The sequence below is a fragment of the Cryptomeria japonica genome, chromosome 8 (genome assembly GCF_030272615.1).
Source record: "Cryptomeria japonica chromosome 8, Sugi_1.0, whole genome shotgun sequence".
NCBI classification, from domain to species: Eukaryota; Viridiplantae; Streptophyta; class Pinopsida; order Cupressales; family Cupressaceae; genus Cryptomeria; species Cryptomeria japonica.
Genome location: NC_081412.1, coordinates 608,838,968 through 608,857,697, shown reverse-complemented (window position 1 = coordinate 608,857,697; position 18,730 = coordinate 608,838,968). Strand labels below are relative to the sequence as shown.

Below are 18,730 nucleotides of genomic sequence, written 5' to 3'. Positions count from 1 at the left end.
ACCCTTGACCTACAATTCACACATTAGGTCTGCCTTATAATTTTCTTTATGCTTCCTATCCATATCCTACAAATGTCTACAATGATCTCTTTTATATGCAAGAGTCATTTTACAATTTGCCAAGTCGTCTTACAATAATAAACAAAATATTACATATCAAAAATCCTGTCGGCCTTTGTGTCGGTATACATGTTCTCTTCTGTGCCGGTGTACATCTTCAGTGTCGGTGTCGGTGTAGAGTGATCTTGCTGATGCCGGTGCACTGTCTTGCTTGAATAATGCTTTGCCGGTATAATGTCTTGCTGGTGCCATAGGATTGCAAGGTTGCCTGTGTAATGCTTTGCCGGTATAATGTCTTGCCGGTGCCATAGGATTGCAAGGTTGCCATCAATGACAAAACCTTCAATCACACACAATGTCTCATTGGAGTGTCCATATGCCAACAAAGTGCACATCAGATACACGAACCTAATTTGAACCTCATTTATTACCCACGACTTGAAGCATTTATGGTTTCCAAGTTTGAGTTTTATTAGGTTTCTTTTTCCCCTTTTGAATCCATCTTTTAAGCTTTTTGTTTTTATTTCTACCATTTTCATTCGAATTGGAAGACAAGCTCTTTGATTTTCTTCATTATCTTTTGTCCTCCAGTCATTTTCTTCATCCAGGTATGTTTTATTTCCTTCCTTTTCAATTCTTTCTTTATTTTGGTTTTAAGTCTAGGGTTTTGTTTTTCCCATGTTTGGGCCCTTGGCCACAAACTTTCCCAGTCTTCTTTGTGTCCTACATGATCTTTTTATTGTATGATCCAAGTTCATAGCCTCAAATCACACTGTGGTTTAGGTCCATGACCTTGAACCATTGTTGTTCCATTGTCCTTTGCAATACCACTATCATTGTGTAGATAGGGTTTATCAGCCCTATCCACACTATTTTTTACTACATTTTGTTATTGTATCGTTTGGGCCAACAAACCCGAACTACACATTTATTGGTGTAGTCTTGGTTCATTGACCCAAACTGCACCGGATGACAGACCATTTTTTATTGGTGTAGTCTGAATCCATAGATCCAAACGACACCATAGTCTATGTTCATTGGTGTAGTTTGGGCCTATGAACTCGAACTACATAGTAATCCAAGTTTTTGTCAAGTTTGAATCACACTGAATATAGTGGGGTTTGGATCCATAGACTTGAACTACACCCCAATCACTTCTTTTCATGTGGAGTTTGGGCCTATGGACCTGAACCACATGAGAAATGTTTTACACCATCTTTGCAAAAATGCAAGTTAGGTCTATAGACCTAGTTTACATGATGCATATACCCTTAATTTTTAGGTGTAAATTAGGTTTGCAGATCCAATTTGCATTTAAACAATGAATGCCCTTATTATGTCAATGTGCAAGTTAGGTCTATAGACCCGATTTACACCCAATACTTGGAAATTTCTCTAAGTATAGAAATTGTACCAATGTTGAAGATCTATTAGTTTTGAAGGTGTTTTTCCATAATGATGTTTTCATCTAATTTTGGAGGACCGTTTTGAACTTTGATGATGTTCAAGCTATTTACAGATGTTGGAGCCATTTGCAGGAAAGAAAACAATGAAGTTCAAGAAGGAGGATCCCCATCGAGTCTTTCGACCATCTGCAATTACATCAAACATCACAAACAACGGGGATACTGAAATAGGCCATGTGAATATTGATGAGTTTTTGTGGTGAGTTGAGAATCCTCCACACTACTATCTAATGAAACCCACCATTAATAGTAGTGTTCATATGGTTGCAAATTTTCCTATGTCAGCGCAAAATCCAGAGTTTGTGCTTGTAGTGGCTAATCATTTTGATCATGTAAGTCAAAGTGTGAAAGATGCAGGTGGCAAGAAGGTGATCATGTTGAATGAGGATTTCTTTGATTCTTTGTTCAAGTGTCCAAATGTAGGGCAATATATATATATATATATATATATATATATATATATATATATATATATATATATATATATATATAAAGTTTGTTGAGGCCTATTATGAGAAACATTTTGAGAAGTGTAGAATGAGCATTGATGATAATTGGTTGAAGAGTCCCAAGACTACAGTTGCTAGATGATCCAAGACCTTCCCTCAAAGTGACGTCAAGGAGGAAGTGAATGACTTGATTACTATTCTCAGTAGAGTAAAAGGGCTTCCTACTTCTAAATTATGAGTGGATGTATTCATACATTCATATCATCAAACATAACAACAAGAAGATATTATGGGGTAAGTAGATTAGTGACATCTTGTGCTAGCAGCTCACTAAGGTACCTACCACTTTGAAGTTCGATATGACTTCCTACTTGGTGTATGATGTTGCCACTATGAGGAATTTCGTAGGTTTATCTTTAGAAAGAGATATAATACAAGTCCCAGTTTGGAAATGCTATTCTTAGTTAACTCTTAATGAAAGTTTACATCATTTCAAAGGAGTAAATGATGCCTTCTTTGGCTCCTATATGTCCATGTTCGACAAGGGTCTTGAGAAGAATAGAGTTTCTGATGAAGCCTAGGAGATTTTCAATCAATGTGGATGTATGTTATTGCACTTTCCTACCTTCACCTATCTAAGGATAGGATGTTATGATGAACAAACTTTCATGCTCCCAAGGTATCCATCTAACAAGATTTTTCCAATGGAGTTGGCAAGGCAAATGGTAGTGGTATATGAGAAACAATTAGATTCTCATAAAAGAAGTTTTAAATTTTCATTATCTATTGGAAGGTACTCTATCAATTCAATTTTCGAAGTGAGACCTATGAAAGATTAAATGAGAAGAGTGACAATAAAACAATTAAAGTATAGGAATGATTTTGACTATAGAGGTATGAAGATCAAGTTGGAAAAGAGCTATACACATTCACAAAATTGAGGATATCTGGGCAAATTGCATAATTGAGGAAGATATCAGGAGACTTGATTTTTCTTGCCTCACTAAAGACAAAATAGTCAATCTCAACTTGGTTGATGTTCCTAATGACTTGGTTGATGGCGGTAATGTTCTAGATCCTATTTATGAAAGTAGGAAGATTGATAATACTTCTCTCCCTAACATCCAATGGTCTCAAAAGGAAGTGGTTTCCGTAAGAGATAGATTTCAGAGGATTCTGGCAAATACAAATGTTTGGCTGACACATAAAGGAATCCAATTGAAGCCATTTACCACTAGATCAGAGGATGATACTACTAGACTTGTTGGAAAGAGATAAAAACTAAGAACAAAGAACATGTAAGATTCTATTGCTTCACCCAAATCTCCCAAATAAAAGTTCATTGTAGGAATGAGTAAAGGGAAGGAACAAGAAAAATATTCTACTTCAGGTGCTCAATAAGAGAAAGAACAAGAAATAGAAGAAGGTGAGTGTGAGGATAAGCCTATTGATGTGGATCAAATAGAAGAAGAAGAACAACATCATGAAGAGCAAGAAGAAGAAAAAATTGATGAAGAGGGTCTACTAGAAATTCCTAGGAGAACCGAACTTGGAGACACAGAGGTGCACATTTCCAAGGTATCAAGTCTTGTCCTGGAACTGCAATAGCTTCATAGGTTCATGTTTTCGATTCAGTTGCATTTGAGCCCACTATTCCATATGTGTCAGATTCTCCTAGTTTGAGCATTCCTATTGTTTCTTCTTTCGCTACAAATGAAGTTGTCTTAGGTACCCCTCAAGATAACATTGAGAATGTGTTCTCCACTTTTCCAAATTAATCTGAAGTATCCACAACCATATTTGAGGATTTTGATAAGTTCATGTCAAATATGGGGACCTTACCCAATGTGTCAACTACATAAAACCCATCTTTTGTTATGACTTCCACTCGTCCAATCATAACCTCTATCGTTCAAGATAAAGGAACTTCTTCTCAAGAATTGGCTACAAATATTGATGATGACTCCATCCTACCACCCTAGTTGATTTCTAACACTCCCAAAAGGAATACGCAAGCTATTTCACCTAATGATTTTGATTTCGGTCAATTGGTGTCAATCAAACCAAAAATCATAAAGAAGGCCAAAACCATTTCAAGGGTTAAGGCAGATAGTGTTGAGAACAAGTATGTTGAATTAGCAGAGCCACCTCTTGACAAAAATATAAGTGAAGTCCAAGTAGAGGACTATGTGATAAGAAGGATTGAGTAGGGAAACAAACCCATGAAGGTACAATGCAATATGCTTAGTCAACTTTTGATGCTCTTGTGGCAAGATACAATGAAGAGAAGGTCAAGAAAGAAAAAATTAAGGCACAAGTGGAGCAACTCACCATTATGTTAATTAAGATAATAAAGTCTTTAGAGTTTATTGAGCCAGAGAATACATCATTTGATCTAAACAAGTCATAAAACAAGTTGAGTGGGTTACCTCACGAGGAAGAGCAACAAGAGAATGGTTGGACATAATACTCAATCAAGGAACACACCTTTTGAGTTTTGCTACCAAATTGATTAATAATGTGGAAAGTGTTCGATATAAATTAGACTCAATGCTAAATGTCTTCTTAGAATAAATGTCTACGCAAAAAGAATTTTGATGCTTGGATAAACCTCAAGGATTTATCCATAGATGTTTTGGTTGACAATAAGGTGATTCCTTCTAGGAAGATGTATGTTCAACACAAGGTACTACTAAAGCATTACATGGAAGTCCTAAAGTATCTAATTGAAGACCTAGAAGAAGCAAAAATCCCAGGTGAGAAGATAGTGAAAAGAATCACTGACAAGATTGATGAACTTCCTTTTGATTTGCTTGATCAAGATCACAAGTTACTACCCCTAGATCCAGTCATAATAGAGTTCAGTTTGCTTGTTCAAGCTAAGGTTGAGAGAGTAGATTTCACTCTCTCATCAATTGACAAATTGATAGAAATCCAATTGATCTTGGATAGTCTAGGATCGATCTTGAAGAAATCCAAAGAAAACTACTACAGTTTGGCAGATTCAATCACACAAGCTCAAGTCCTCAGGCCATGTTGATGAACTAGATGATTCAAGAGTACAAGTTGCTCTCCAAAAGTTTGAATATTTCTTGAATAAAAATAGAGATGATGATGCTCAAGATGGAGATCCGAACACTTAGTCATTTTTCATGTTTTCTAGTTGTAGGTGCATTTTTGTAGTTGACAATTGACACTTCATGTATCATTTTGTATAAATAGTTTTACATGTAGGATTGCACAAGTCCTAAGTCAAATAGAAATCTACTTTGACTTAGTCATAGTTTGTTGAGTTTATCTTAACTTTTCTCATAGCCCCTCTCATATATATATGAGGGTGCTCATTGTAATTTTCATCTTTTATCTATATGATACTAGACTCTACTGAAGTGAAGAGAAAAGTGAAACTTTGAGTTCATTTGTGATTTTGCTAATTCAATCAATAAAAATAACATCTTTGTCACTAAAACTTTGGGTTAATTTCACTGTGTTCTATGGTGAGAGTGTTCTTATATCATTCTTGTTATGGTAATTGAATTGATTGAGTAAAAGCAATTTGTAAGAATACTGTGAAATAGTAGAATAAATTTGGTTGCGTAGACTTTGGGCTACATTTCGGTATTTATAAAATAGAGCTTGTTGGAGGATAGCATCATAAACACTTTGAGCTTTATCTTGTTGTCTTGTGGCCATTATATGAATCTAAGCTTCGGTTTATGAATTTGTATGAAAAATAACATTATAAAGACTTTGAGCTTTATTTTGGTATTTTAGAGAAAGATTGTTTTGGGATGTGGAAGTTATTGGAGAAAGGTTGATAAGATAATAGTGAGCTGATGACTTTGAGCTTCAACATTATTTTCTCGTCCCAAGAAGAAACGAAAGACTTTGTGATTTCATATAAACTTTTCTTTTTTATTTGTAAATTTTATATATGCGCTTCGAGGTTATTTCTTAGAAACTTATAAGTTGTTTAAATTATTATTTCTCTAAATTGTAATATCCTCTTTGAAAAGAGAGAAAAGTATAAACATCTATTTTGAACAAAGAGGATGAGATGGTGTAACACCCAAGATTATAATAGGATTAGTAATTAGAATTTTATTTTAAGAAATTTAGAGTAATAAGAAATGATGGAGTCTTCCCTTATAATTAAGAGAGATTCAATCTCACATACTGTGGCTGAAACCACCATTTTGTAAACCTAACAAGTTTACAAAATTTTCAACCAACATTTTGTTAAGTGGGTGTTTAGATATTTTCAAGGTACTTTTGATTGATATTTGTTTTATCATGGTATTTGTGATGTTCCTAAGTCATTGAAAATATAGGGATTTGTTGATGTAGATTGGACAGGAGACTTGGATATTCAAAGGTCCATTAGTGGCTATGTATTTAATTTGTTTGGAGGAGAAGTGAGTTGGATAAGTAAGAGGTATCCCACAATTGATTTTTCCACCACTGAAGTAGAGTATATGGTTGCTACTCATGCCTTTGAGGAGGTAGTATGATTACAAAGACTTGGTATTGGCATTGGTTTTGATTATAGGACTATGAGGATCATATGTGATAGTTAGAGTGCTATATGTTTGGCCAAGAATCCTATATATCATGCTCATACTAAGCATGTTGATGTTTAGTATCACTTTCTATGATAAATGGTTGATTAAGGTCTTGATAGAAAAATTTCACACTTTGGATAATGTTGTAGATTCTCTTACGAAGCTAGTGGCCACAAAAAAGTTCTCTTGGTGCAAGAAGGCCATGGGCCTTGATTACTATAACTGGCTTTATTTTATGTATCTGTTTGACGTAATTTTAATTTATAATGTCAAGTGGGAGAATGTTAGGATAAGGTGACATTAACCTTGCAATCCTAAGCCATTCATATGTCTCCATGTTCTTTGGAAAGTGTTCCCTGGGACATGTGAGGAAAATATGAAATATTTGTCCTTTATGGCTATTTATAATTGCATTTTCAAGAAGTGAACATGAAGAGGTTATAAACATAAATAAAATGGATAAAATTTCCTTTCCACATCCATAGTGAGACATGAAAATTCATGCATAAGGAGATCAAAATTGGGAGGAGAAAAGGTAGCTATTTGGGAAACTGAACAGTCACCGCAAGCTTCAAAGCACTCAAAATGTGTAAAGACCAAGTGGCTTTGGGTTTGGCACCCATGAGGAGTTACTTTAAGAGTTATTTGTTATTTTATTATGTCTATTAGCTATTCAAAATCTAAGACATGGGTTTTTGCAAGTAGTTTTGGCCCCTTGTTTTGGGAAAATAAGAGTGGTTTTTCCTCTCCCATTTGGCTATAAATTGGAGCTAAGGCATAGTTGTTTAATCATCACTTGGCCATTATTTTAAATTAGTTCCAAGATATTTTGGAGAAGTATAGTGAAGTGTATTATAATGGTGTTCTCTTTTTTGAAGAATAATAATATACTTGCCCTCGTTCTCTAGTGGAGTTTTTTTCCTGAAAGGGTTTCTCCACATAAATCTGGTGTCTCTTTTTGTATGGATGTTTTTGTATTTATGTTGAATAATGCAATCACATGTTAATTTCATATTTAGTTTCATATTTAGTAATCTTTTTATATTTGCAATCACAGAAGAAAGTTAATATTGCAAGCTTTCTTCACCTTATTTCTCAATAATATCATCACAATATAATGCATTGTCCTCACAAGGAACTTGTCACAATATCATGCATGCATCTCAATTCAAATAGTACCAGAGGATGATGTATTGAGGAACATCATCTTGAACATGTGGGTGGTCCAAACATACCATGCAATATAAAGTCACCAAAAATACATTGAGGTAGAAACATTCATCAATCACTCAAAAGTAAAACACAACCACCACCCATCCTTAGATACATAGTCAAACCAATGCCGAGGTCAATACACATCTCTTGGATGTAAACAAGAAGGACATTACAATGATGATCTCAATAAAGCCAAATTTAACGTCTTTACAAACGGGAAGGGCATTATAATGATGATCTCAATAAAGCCAAATTTAACATCTTTCCCAAAGTTTTTAACATATATTAAATGGAGGCAAGGTAGATGAATGTAGTATTTGGAATTTATCCAATGCATTTATGAAGAAAAAAAACCAAGATGGTTTCACATACCCTAACATGACATATCCTTATATGCAAAATATTATAAAGAACATCCATTATAAACCATATTATTTTTCCATTAATAAAATGATATTTAAATTGTGATCTTATTAGTGTGTACAATGTCAAGAAGTAGATTATAAGGGACTATGTAGCCATAAATAGGAATAAGATCCTCCATCATCTTTCTAGTTAGAGGTTAAGTTGTAAACATACTTCAAGAGTCCAATTTTTTTCCCATATTCATGTAATTTTGAATCCAAATCCTCACAAAATCAGTTTGTGTTTACATAAATATATTTAAAATTTACTTGATTAAATTGTTTATATTTTGATTTCTTTCATATATTTTCAACCCTCATCTCTAAGAAAAATATAATATTGAATAAAATATTCAATAACTTGTATTTGAGAGATATTTTTTATGATCTAAAAAGATCTTACAAGATAAAGTATCAGGTTTGTAATTCATCTAAAATAAAATCTTAATTAAATATCTTAAATATTCAATATTAGCGAGGTAGTAACAATGAGTACATCATCTAATATTTCAAAGTATGAATGTCATGTTAGTGATCAAATTTGAAGTCTTTATAGAAATATTGGCTTTCCCTTCATCAATTTTCATTAGAAATGAAAGCCAATTTGGTGAATTGGTGAGATCCTCCTCTCCTGTTTATGGGGGCGTGTGGGGATGGATTATTGACTATCTATTTATTTAAAAAATTCCAAACCAATTATTTTTTAAGTCTAAAAAATACACCTAAATCTAAACCTAATAAGACGCGTTCTCAAATTTCTAGAGTCACTAAATGTGAATTTATATCCTTCATATGGTGCCATTTTGATATGAGATAAACACTTTCCATTTCAAGCATAATTTATTCAATAATTTTAACTAATTTTCCTAATTATATAAAGTTCACATTATTTAGTAAATTATATGCTCTATTTTGGATCATTCAATAGGTATAAATATATTATTTTGGAGTTCAGTTGAATGCGCGTTACAAAGTTAAGTTTACTACCAATCTTGGTACTAATTAGTTTGACATGCTCAAGTATTAAAATTTACATAAAATACTTTTTTTTCTTTTTCTTATGGGGTTATATAAGGGTGTCTCATATAAAACAATTTTATGTTTGACTTAGTCATAATGCAAAAAAAAAAATTTACTATTAATATTGGGAAAACAACACCTTACATGCATTTCTCAATGTTACATATTTATACATTGAACCTCTCTAGTTTGAATAAGGGTGTGTATACATATTTATACATTGAACCTCATTGTATTATTTTGCTGTATTGCTTAGTAAATATCACCTATTGAAAGTATATATAGCTGGTATATAATTTTGATAGGTACAGTTGTAGTACATGATATTTAAGTCATAACCTAGATGTGACACACTTCATAAGTTTATAATAAGTAATTAAAAATAAGATAAATTTTCAGTTAACACGCTTAAAATTTTGTCTTCACAATCAAACTCTAAAGAAAATAAAACCTTCTCATTCTTGTTATGTCATATATAATGAAAAAGGTAAAATTAGAAGATACATCAACACATGCAGTTTGATCCTTTGATAAATATGCTTGTGCATGCCATTTAAAAAATAAGAGTTCCACTATACCTTAGAGCACATTTTCATGAATAACTACCAAGCTATTTTAAATGAATTAATACCTTAATTTTAGAGGCTTTTTACATATTTAATTCATAATAACTTTAACTATTACATATTTTTTATTAATTATTTATCTTTATTGAATTAAATTTCTTAACCTCACTCTCCATTGGACATAAATAGTCAAGTGAGTAGAAACCTCTTATACCATTGGCATATTTATAGCATGTACCTCTTAACCAAAGTTAGGAGAGACTTAAAAAAGGGAAGGTAGTCCTAAATTTTCTTAACCTTGAGAAGCTATTTGAGTGCATATATACCTAAACAATGTCCATTAAACTCTTAAATACCATAACCTTTTAAGAGATGAAGGAATAAGAAAGTACATCTATAGGAAGAAAGGAACACTTTTATAATTTTACAATGATAAGTAGTTGAGAAAGTGCCCCTAATAATAACAATGAAGTCTAACTTTATTTATTAAAAGCTAAAATTAAAATTATAAACATATTCTTAATATGTGATGGGAGGTGAATTATAGATCTACAAACAAGAAATTAGATAAAGTAAGAGTAAAACACACTGAGGGGGTGAATTAGTATATGCTAATCACACTTTAATTCAACAATAATTATCATTAATAACTTCTCAAACCATCAACAAACTATTAATACAAATATAAGCACACATTAACAGAATAGAACACCAAATTTATGTGAAAATCTAGAAGGGAAAAACCATGGTGATAGTAGTTGCTTGGATCTACTGCTCAAATCCAACCTCAAAAAGTAAATGAAGAACTTGCAATGTTTTGTAGATATCAACCCACAAGAAGTACAACCTCAAATGGAGACACTAATCCCCAATTGAATTTGCAGGCGTCAACCTATAAGAGACACCAATCCCCTAAACAAGGATTGAGCACCAACTCATATAATGAGGTGCCAACCTCAATTACAAACAATAGACGCAAAATATGTATTAAGCAGACCTTGATATTTTTTGATTTGATTTGCATTAGAACACTCTCTTTGTGTGTATAGGATCTTCAACTTGTTTCACACACTTCAAATCTTCTCTACTACTGATTGAATATACAATTTGTACAATTTTTGGCACTTCCACCAACTTCTACTACTTGGAATGAACCTAGATCAATAATATAAATGCATTTAAAAGAAAATTACATTCTTATGTCAACCTATAACATATTTACAACATACACAAGTTGTCCACATGAATAAACTTTAAATTAAATGTGTAATAGGCCCAATCCAAAAGCCAACACGTTACACCAAGAGTAGGAACACAATGTGTGTTACTCAACACTAGCTCAATTGGTCCCAAACAAGCTTCACACACTTCTTCTAGCCCGCACACATTGCAATACTTTGGTGCATTTGTTAGGAACATCAACCTAGTCAATGAATGAGCACTATGGACACACTATTGACCATAACTCCTTCTTCTTGAGCTCCACCTCTGAAACATGAATAGATTTATCTTTGTGTGTAGCCTTACTTATCTTTCAAATTGCAAGTCGTAACAAACAATTGTGGTAGAATGCGGTACAAAATACTGTGCCAATACACATATAACTTCAGAGAAACAAACCTTTGAAACATATTGCAAACACTTTTGGACCTCTGGAAATAATTGAAAAAAGTTTATGATGATACCATAAACATTCTGTAAGAGATCAATCCAACGTAGCTTGACACTATCCTTCCAGAATATAGATGTACTGACATGACATGTCGTGTCATAAGTAGTTAAAATTATAGAAACCTTTTGGATGCCTTGAAATCAAGGAGAACATAATGATAATTTGTCAACAGCCATGATATACGTCTTTGCCATCACTAGCAACATATAATGTTCAACAATCTCTCTTATGCACCTTTGACATCAATGGCAACACAATGTTCAACAATGTCATAAGAAAAATCTTGTAAGTTTGTTAATGAGCATCTCAAAGAAAAGTGTATATGTTTACGCTTTTCTCCATTCATTATATGTCACTTTTAATGTGCGATTCTAACACATGATTAGATCCTTTTGGCATGCTCATATATCCAAGCCTAAAACCAATGCTTTGAGATACAATACTTCAAAGCTCAAAATCCACTTGACCTATTTCTCAATAATTTTTGCATCTTGGACTAAATCCCACATGTATTCTTGTTCCTTTAATTGGACTGCAAACTAAGTTTCATACCCTTTTTTAAAAATTGAAATTGTTTCATTCTAAGCTTGACAATATTTAGATATGATCATTTCCCTTTGATGTGAGCACCATAAAGTTTGAATTTATGAATCTAGGGTTGTGTATACAAAGACATTACTCTAGGTTGCTTTCACAATATGAAATATCATTCATAGAGCATTAAACAAACACAAAAACATATCAACACATTATAATACATTCAATAATCCTCATTTGCTAGCATTAAACATCACCAACAATTAATGGTTTACAATCAAAATTCATCATCTAAGCACACTATAAAGGCACCTTTTCAAACACAATCACTCATTTGCTTGCATAAGGTTTCAATAACATTAAAAAATTAGCTCAATGACATTGAATTTGACCATTTCCAAATTAGCAATCATGCCACCCTTATCTCTTTTACTATTGTTAACATAATCTATGAGTGTGACAAAAGATCAAGGAAGTTTGCACTTCAACACTCATATAGTAGGCTCCCAATAATACTCTTTAACACCTTACCTCAAATATACATTAGGGGATCAACATACATTCACATCAAACATTTCTTTTTATAATGGACTAAGTTGTGCTCATTAGAACATAACTATGTTAGTTAACTCGATCAAGAGCATAATTGTTTCCTAAGCTCTTAAATTCTCAAGACTTAGTTATCACTACCTTATGATTATTTATCCAATTTCTATCTCTTTCCCATAACATCATAAAATCAAAAGCCTACATCACATTGATTTCAAAATAAGCTTTAACCTCTCCCTATTTCATTTCAATATGTCTTTATTTTTATCTCAACCAATCTATTATAGTTATTTGATTCTTGCCTCTATAATTATATAAATGTTATTATCTTTTCACTCTCCTAAAAATAAATAATAAAATGAAAATGATCATCCTCACAACTTTTTGCACCCACCATCCAGGTAACTTCCAATTTTATCATAAAAAGAAGTTTCTTATTTTAAAACCCCACATGAGTTGCCCCATCTAGAATTATGTATATACTTCTCGAAACCCTCACCTTGGACGATAATACGTCTTGACCAACATTCCATGTATGAGCTAAAGTCCTTTATTGTTTTTGAAAAGAACAAAAAGGGAGAGAGAGAACAATCTTCTCAATTGCGACATATTTACCTTTTTATTTTCTTTTACTTCTCACAATGGGGGAATAAACTCATATTTTTCCTACAACTAATATAAAAAAATATATGCATGCCTAAGTTGAAAGCTACAATAGAGACAAGGTGGGACCAAATTATTTTACTCTACTTTAATTTTTTATTTTTTTTTAAAAGGAACAAACGTAAATGTAATATTAGTGGTTGTTGATGTTTTTTTTTAAGTGGTTGTTGATGTTGGTACTGTTGGTAATGGTGTATCCCATGAAATCTTTTGAAAGACAATATAAATATAAAAATTTATGGGGAAGAAGTTAATGATTTGATCAGCGATCTGTCTGCATCTTCTTCTTGTGGATACTGCTTACATCATAGATCAAGTCTTCAGGTAAGCATTTTTCAGTGTGCTATTGGTTCGCTTTCACTTTTTCTCACTCTGTGTGTTATTTTCTTTATATTATCTTAATCTACAAAGTTTATATTGGGTTTTTAATGGTGTTTACAGTTTTGGGCAGTTTTATAGAGAAGCTTGGCTTCTGGGGTTGCTGATAAATATAACAAATTAATTGTGTACAGATTTTGTATGGAGGATCATGATGAATTGTTTTGGTGGGTGTTTTCAGAAAATTCAACTATGCTTTATTTTTAGTTATTCTTATAATGTTCTTGATTAGTCTTCCATGGTGTTATGAGGCTTTTATTTTTCTCCGAGAGGGTTTCAAATCTCTTTGGTAGAATTAAGCAGCTTCAAGACATAAGTGACAGTTTCCGTATTGCTTACAGTCATAGAGAATGCACTTTCCTATTTTGAATAATTTATAATCTCTTCAGTAACTCTTTTATTTTTTCAAATGGTAAAACATAGAACAGTCACTAACATCCCAAAAATCTTCCTAGGCTCAGTTCATGTAGAGTAACTGAAATGGGTGATTTGGATTATTATTTGAATACCCAAAAGTAAAACGATGATGCATTTGTATGCGATTAGATTGTTCTCCTTTTTTCCTTTAAACGGAAATCGTTAAAATATATCATATTTTTTAATGCGTGGAACGGTTGTTAAATCTTTCCATTCCACAAAATAAGTAATATAAATATTATCTGCTTTTTCAAATCTCTGCTTTTTTAAATCTCTCAAAATTGGTAATTCACATTCTGCTTATTTAATTAAAGAAAAACACTATCATGTTCAGAATACTGTACAATATCTAACTTGGGATTTGCATTTACTAGGACTAGCCTTCATTGCTTCATTAATACAGGGATCATGGCTAGCAGGGGCTAATGAGGATCTGTGCCTAGAGCTTGAAACTCGTTCAGCTGGACATAAATATTGTATTCTAAATTTCTAATATATGGCAGAGATTAAGCAGTTTTTGAAAATGATTCGCCTTCAAGTTTTCTCTTATTTGAATCTTTTCTTGGATTGTTTTGACAGTTTTTATGATACAAATGTTTGTAAATGTTTAAGAAGAACAGCTGATCCCCCATTGGACATTATATTCTGCCATTTGATATATAGAGCATATAGTTTTAAGCCAAGATTAGCCAATAAAGTTTTCCTTTATCCCTGAATCTTTTTGTGTATTGATTTGGCAGTTGTTCACGTTACAAGGAATTATTGGATGTTTAAGAAGAAGAGACGCTCCAATGGAGACCGGAGGCAATTCCCTTATTTGTGGAACAGATGGGACTAAGAGGAAAGTCTCATATTTTTATGACCCAGATGTTGGAAACTACTACTATGGACAAGGTCATCCAATGAAGCCTCACCGGATACGAATGACACATGCTCTTCTTGTTCACTATGGTTTGCATAAGGAAATGCAAGTTCTTAAGCCGTACCCTGCTAGAGATAGAGATCTCTGTCGGTTTCATGCAGATGACTATGTATCATTTTTGAAAGGAATAACTCCAGAGACAACGCAGGATCAGTTGAAGTTATTGAAAAGGTTTAATGTTGGAGATGACTGCCCTGTATTTGATGGGTTGTATCAATTTTGCCAAACATATGCTGGTGGTTCTGTTGGTGGTGCTGTCAAACTTAATCACAAACAATGTGACATTGCAATAAACTGGGCTGGTGGTCTTCATCATGCTAAAAAGTGTGAGGCATCTGGATTTTGTTATGTAAATGACATAGTTCTGTCCATCCTGGAGCTACTGAAATATCACAAGGTGTGTAACCAAACGTATTCTCTATCTGCATTATTTTCTATTTTCTAAAATTTCATTTTCTGTTGTAGATAATTTATGTGGTTCTATTAAGGGGGCCTCTCACATAAAACAGTAACATATAGATTTGCAACAGCTACAGAACAGCAGAACCGGCCTTTAAACAGAGATACAAGAAACATACATGCTAATAGAACCACAACAAAGCATAACACCTATAACTACCGGCAGCAGAAACCATCAAACCCAGAAGAACAGGACAAAACCCACAAAAGCTAAACATCAAATCTCTGCAAGCAAAAGCTAGGGCAAGTGAGACAGTCCAATGCACCATTCGATTTGCCAGAGGAGCTGTCACCATCGATCTGGAGTATATTATAAACACCGCTATCAGACATTGTAACCAGCTCAATACTGAGCATGAAAGGACCCACTGCTGCCTCTGAACCATAAAATATGAAACCCTGAATCAACTCCACCAGTCAAACAGCATGAAGCAATTCGCTGAGAGGGACATAGTATATCCTCTTGTCAGCTTCATCAAACCGTTATGCTGTGAGACCACCATGTGCTTAAATACCAGTTGCAGATCCTGACATAGCTTCTCAGGCTTCTGCATATCCACTATTAAATCTTGCATAATCACATCCATGGCTCTAATAGCTACCTCTGTCATCTTCACAGGCTCATTATCCTTGTTAACTGCCGCTGAAGGCTTCTCTAGAAAACCCTCATCGCCCATGTCTTGAATATCCGACACCATCAGGGTCTTTACCAGAAATTAAATAACTTTTCTCCATAGCTTTGTCAACCACCACCATCTTTGGTTTGCCTAAGAAAATATCCATTATTGAGCTCTGAGAGCAGACAATAGCACTGTCATCTATGCCCTCAGAACCTAAGATAGCTTCAATCACATTTAGTTTCTCTACACTATTGCCGGTTAAAACGTTTTTCAAGCAGTGATTCATCACTTTCTCATGGTGATACAGATCTCTGACACTGCCCCGTCCTGCTGTTAGCAGCATGCCAACCTAGGGACCAATCAAGCCACTATAGAACACCACAAAATCCTCCAATGCCAATAAAAATATGTAGGCCAAGATCAGCTTAAAATCTTGCCTCCACATTATTAAAATACACGCTTCAAGCAGAAGGAGAAGCTAGCTTGAGCGAATGTATTTAATAAAATACAAACAATAGGAATATACATTTCCATCAATGTTGATTTAATGAAACCAATCTAGAATCTTCTACAATCCAAAAAACATGCTGCTAGCAAAAACAAATGCTAAGGGGGTCAATCCTCGTCCAACAATTTAGCAAGGTTAGGCCATTCATTCTTTTCCCTGCTTTCTACGTAAGTGACCTCCTTATGATGAACCCCTGCACTCTCTAAGAAATCCACAACCCCATTTTGTTCTCTATGGCAGTGTTTGACCATTATGAGGATAACACTTCTTCTAATAGCACCCTTGACTTCCAATTTGGACAGAATTGCTTATTCACTGCAATTATAATAACTGGCAAGTCACCATCAACTTCAATTGAACTGTGCCCCCTGAAGACCCAACAGGGGAGCTTCTATCTCTGCTTCATTATTTGATTTAAAGCCTAGGAATTTTGAATCCCTCAATACAAAGGAATCATGAGAGTTTCTATTTACAAAACCTTCTCACACAACCCCTAGATTACCCTTTGAGGTGCCATCAAAGTTTGCCTTCATCTGTCTTCAAAGCCAACCAATTTTCAAGACAACCAATTATTGTATTTACTCTTAGCCTATAAACGGGAAGCAATTTCTTCTTCTTTAAAGAACCGAATTGGCTTAGGTTTTCCTTTTAGTTATTAATAATATTATCAAATTTGATGATGATAAATTCCTAGGTCGATTTTTTTCTGAATGGTTGATTTGCAGGATTCTTTTTCACTTTGCAAATATGGTTGTACAATTTATTTATTTGAAGTGCAGAGATTGGCCTCCAAGAAACATTCCTTTGTAGTCTTTTGTCCCTAGGTTTACATTCAATTTTGTACATAAGTCCATAGTTGCTATTTTGACTTTTTCTCCAGCCTGTAAATTTGAATAAACTAATTTCAAATTTAAAATACATGAAAGGGATTGATGTTAAAATTGTTTGCAAGGATTTTACTGTGCTTTCCATTGTCAATGTTAATAGAAGCCCCTAATGCCCTCAATCTGGTTGAGATACACAGAGATTCTGGGTTTTGTCAAGAGAGTTAGGGTTTTGTGGTTTTATTATAGTCATGACTGAAATTAGAGATATGAAAATTCAAATATTTCATTCAGATAATATTTGGGCAGCATGGAATTTGAGCACAGAATCTTACATTTTTAGGAGTACTATACTTTATAGCTGCGAAGCATTTCTGGACCTAATGGTGTTAAGTTTCACAGCAGATTATGCTTTTTGTCCAACCAAGATTCCTTTTGCCCACTTAATAGTAGCTGGATCAAATCTTAATAATACGTTAGAAGTCACCTGCATGATCAAGGGTTTTGATATTGGCCACGTAAAAGGTCACAATATATTTTATAAGGATTTAATGAGGCACTGTATTTAATTTCTAGAGCTATGTTGTGCTTACAATATTTTGTTCGTATCTCAAAGCTAGATTCTGGTGATTATTAGATTATGTTTTTTTTTAATTTCTCTAAATAATTAACCTCATGTTTCTTATGATCTAAAATAGTTCTCAGCTTTATAAAACTAAAGATGTTCTGTTTTTGGTTTCATTGGCTCACTTTGTGAGGATGTCGGTGATGCCCATCTACCAAATTATTATTTGGATTGAAATGATAATTGATTGTTATAAATAAAGGAGAAGAACGGTCCTTATATAAACAATTATAGAAGACCTTTTCATAACGAAAATGATTGAGAACTAAAGACATAATAGAAAATTTCCCAAATACTAACTATTTGAGTTACAGAATAGAAAGTTACTAAAAACTAACTAAACAACTTAATGTTGCACATATGAATGTCATTGTTGTCATTGATGTCAAACCGATGTCAGTTTGTGTGGTTTGGTTGTTGATGGTGATCCGGATATGTATTTCGATGAATATGTTCATTAGAAGTATGTTAATGTTCTTGATGTTTGGGTGTATGGTGTATCTGGTTGATGGTTCGGATGTCTGTTTCTATGATATTATGCTACAAAATTGACTACAGATTCATGTGGTGTTGATAAGAGGACATGGGATGATGATTTGGTGTGTTTCTGGAAGTCTGGTGTTCCTTACTTGGTCCGGAAGTGATTCTGTTATCTTTGGTGACTGCTCTAGTGAACTATGTTATGTTCCGGAATGTATGCTTGTACCAGATATGCTTCATATGATTGTGTAGATCAAATGTTACTGTTCTTAAGGTGTCGCATTTCTTTTATGGTGGACTGTTTATTCTGTTTTTGGGTCCGGGTTAAGACATT

At 33.5% G+C, this 18,730-nt stretch overlaps 1 protein-coding gene across 3 annotated transcripts in view; it reads left to right on the top strand.

The window, feature by feature from the left end:
- Positions 1-13,327: 13,327 nt before the first annotated feature.
- Positions 13,328-18,730, top strand: part of LOC131071759 (histone deacetylase 19) — a 62,192-nt gene continuing 56,789 nt past the window's right edge. For 2 of the 3 annotated variants that reach the window (XM_058007710.2, XM_058007712.2), the window contains exons 1-2: positions 13,328-13,487; positions 14,699-15,277. In XM_058007710.2, coding sequence (XP_057863693.2) covers positions 14,750-15,277 — 528 coding nt within the window. In that variant the 5' untranslated portion in view covers positions 13,328-13,487; positions 14,699-14,749. The other variant, XM_059209638.1, reaches the window with a different exon arrangement.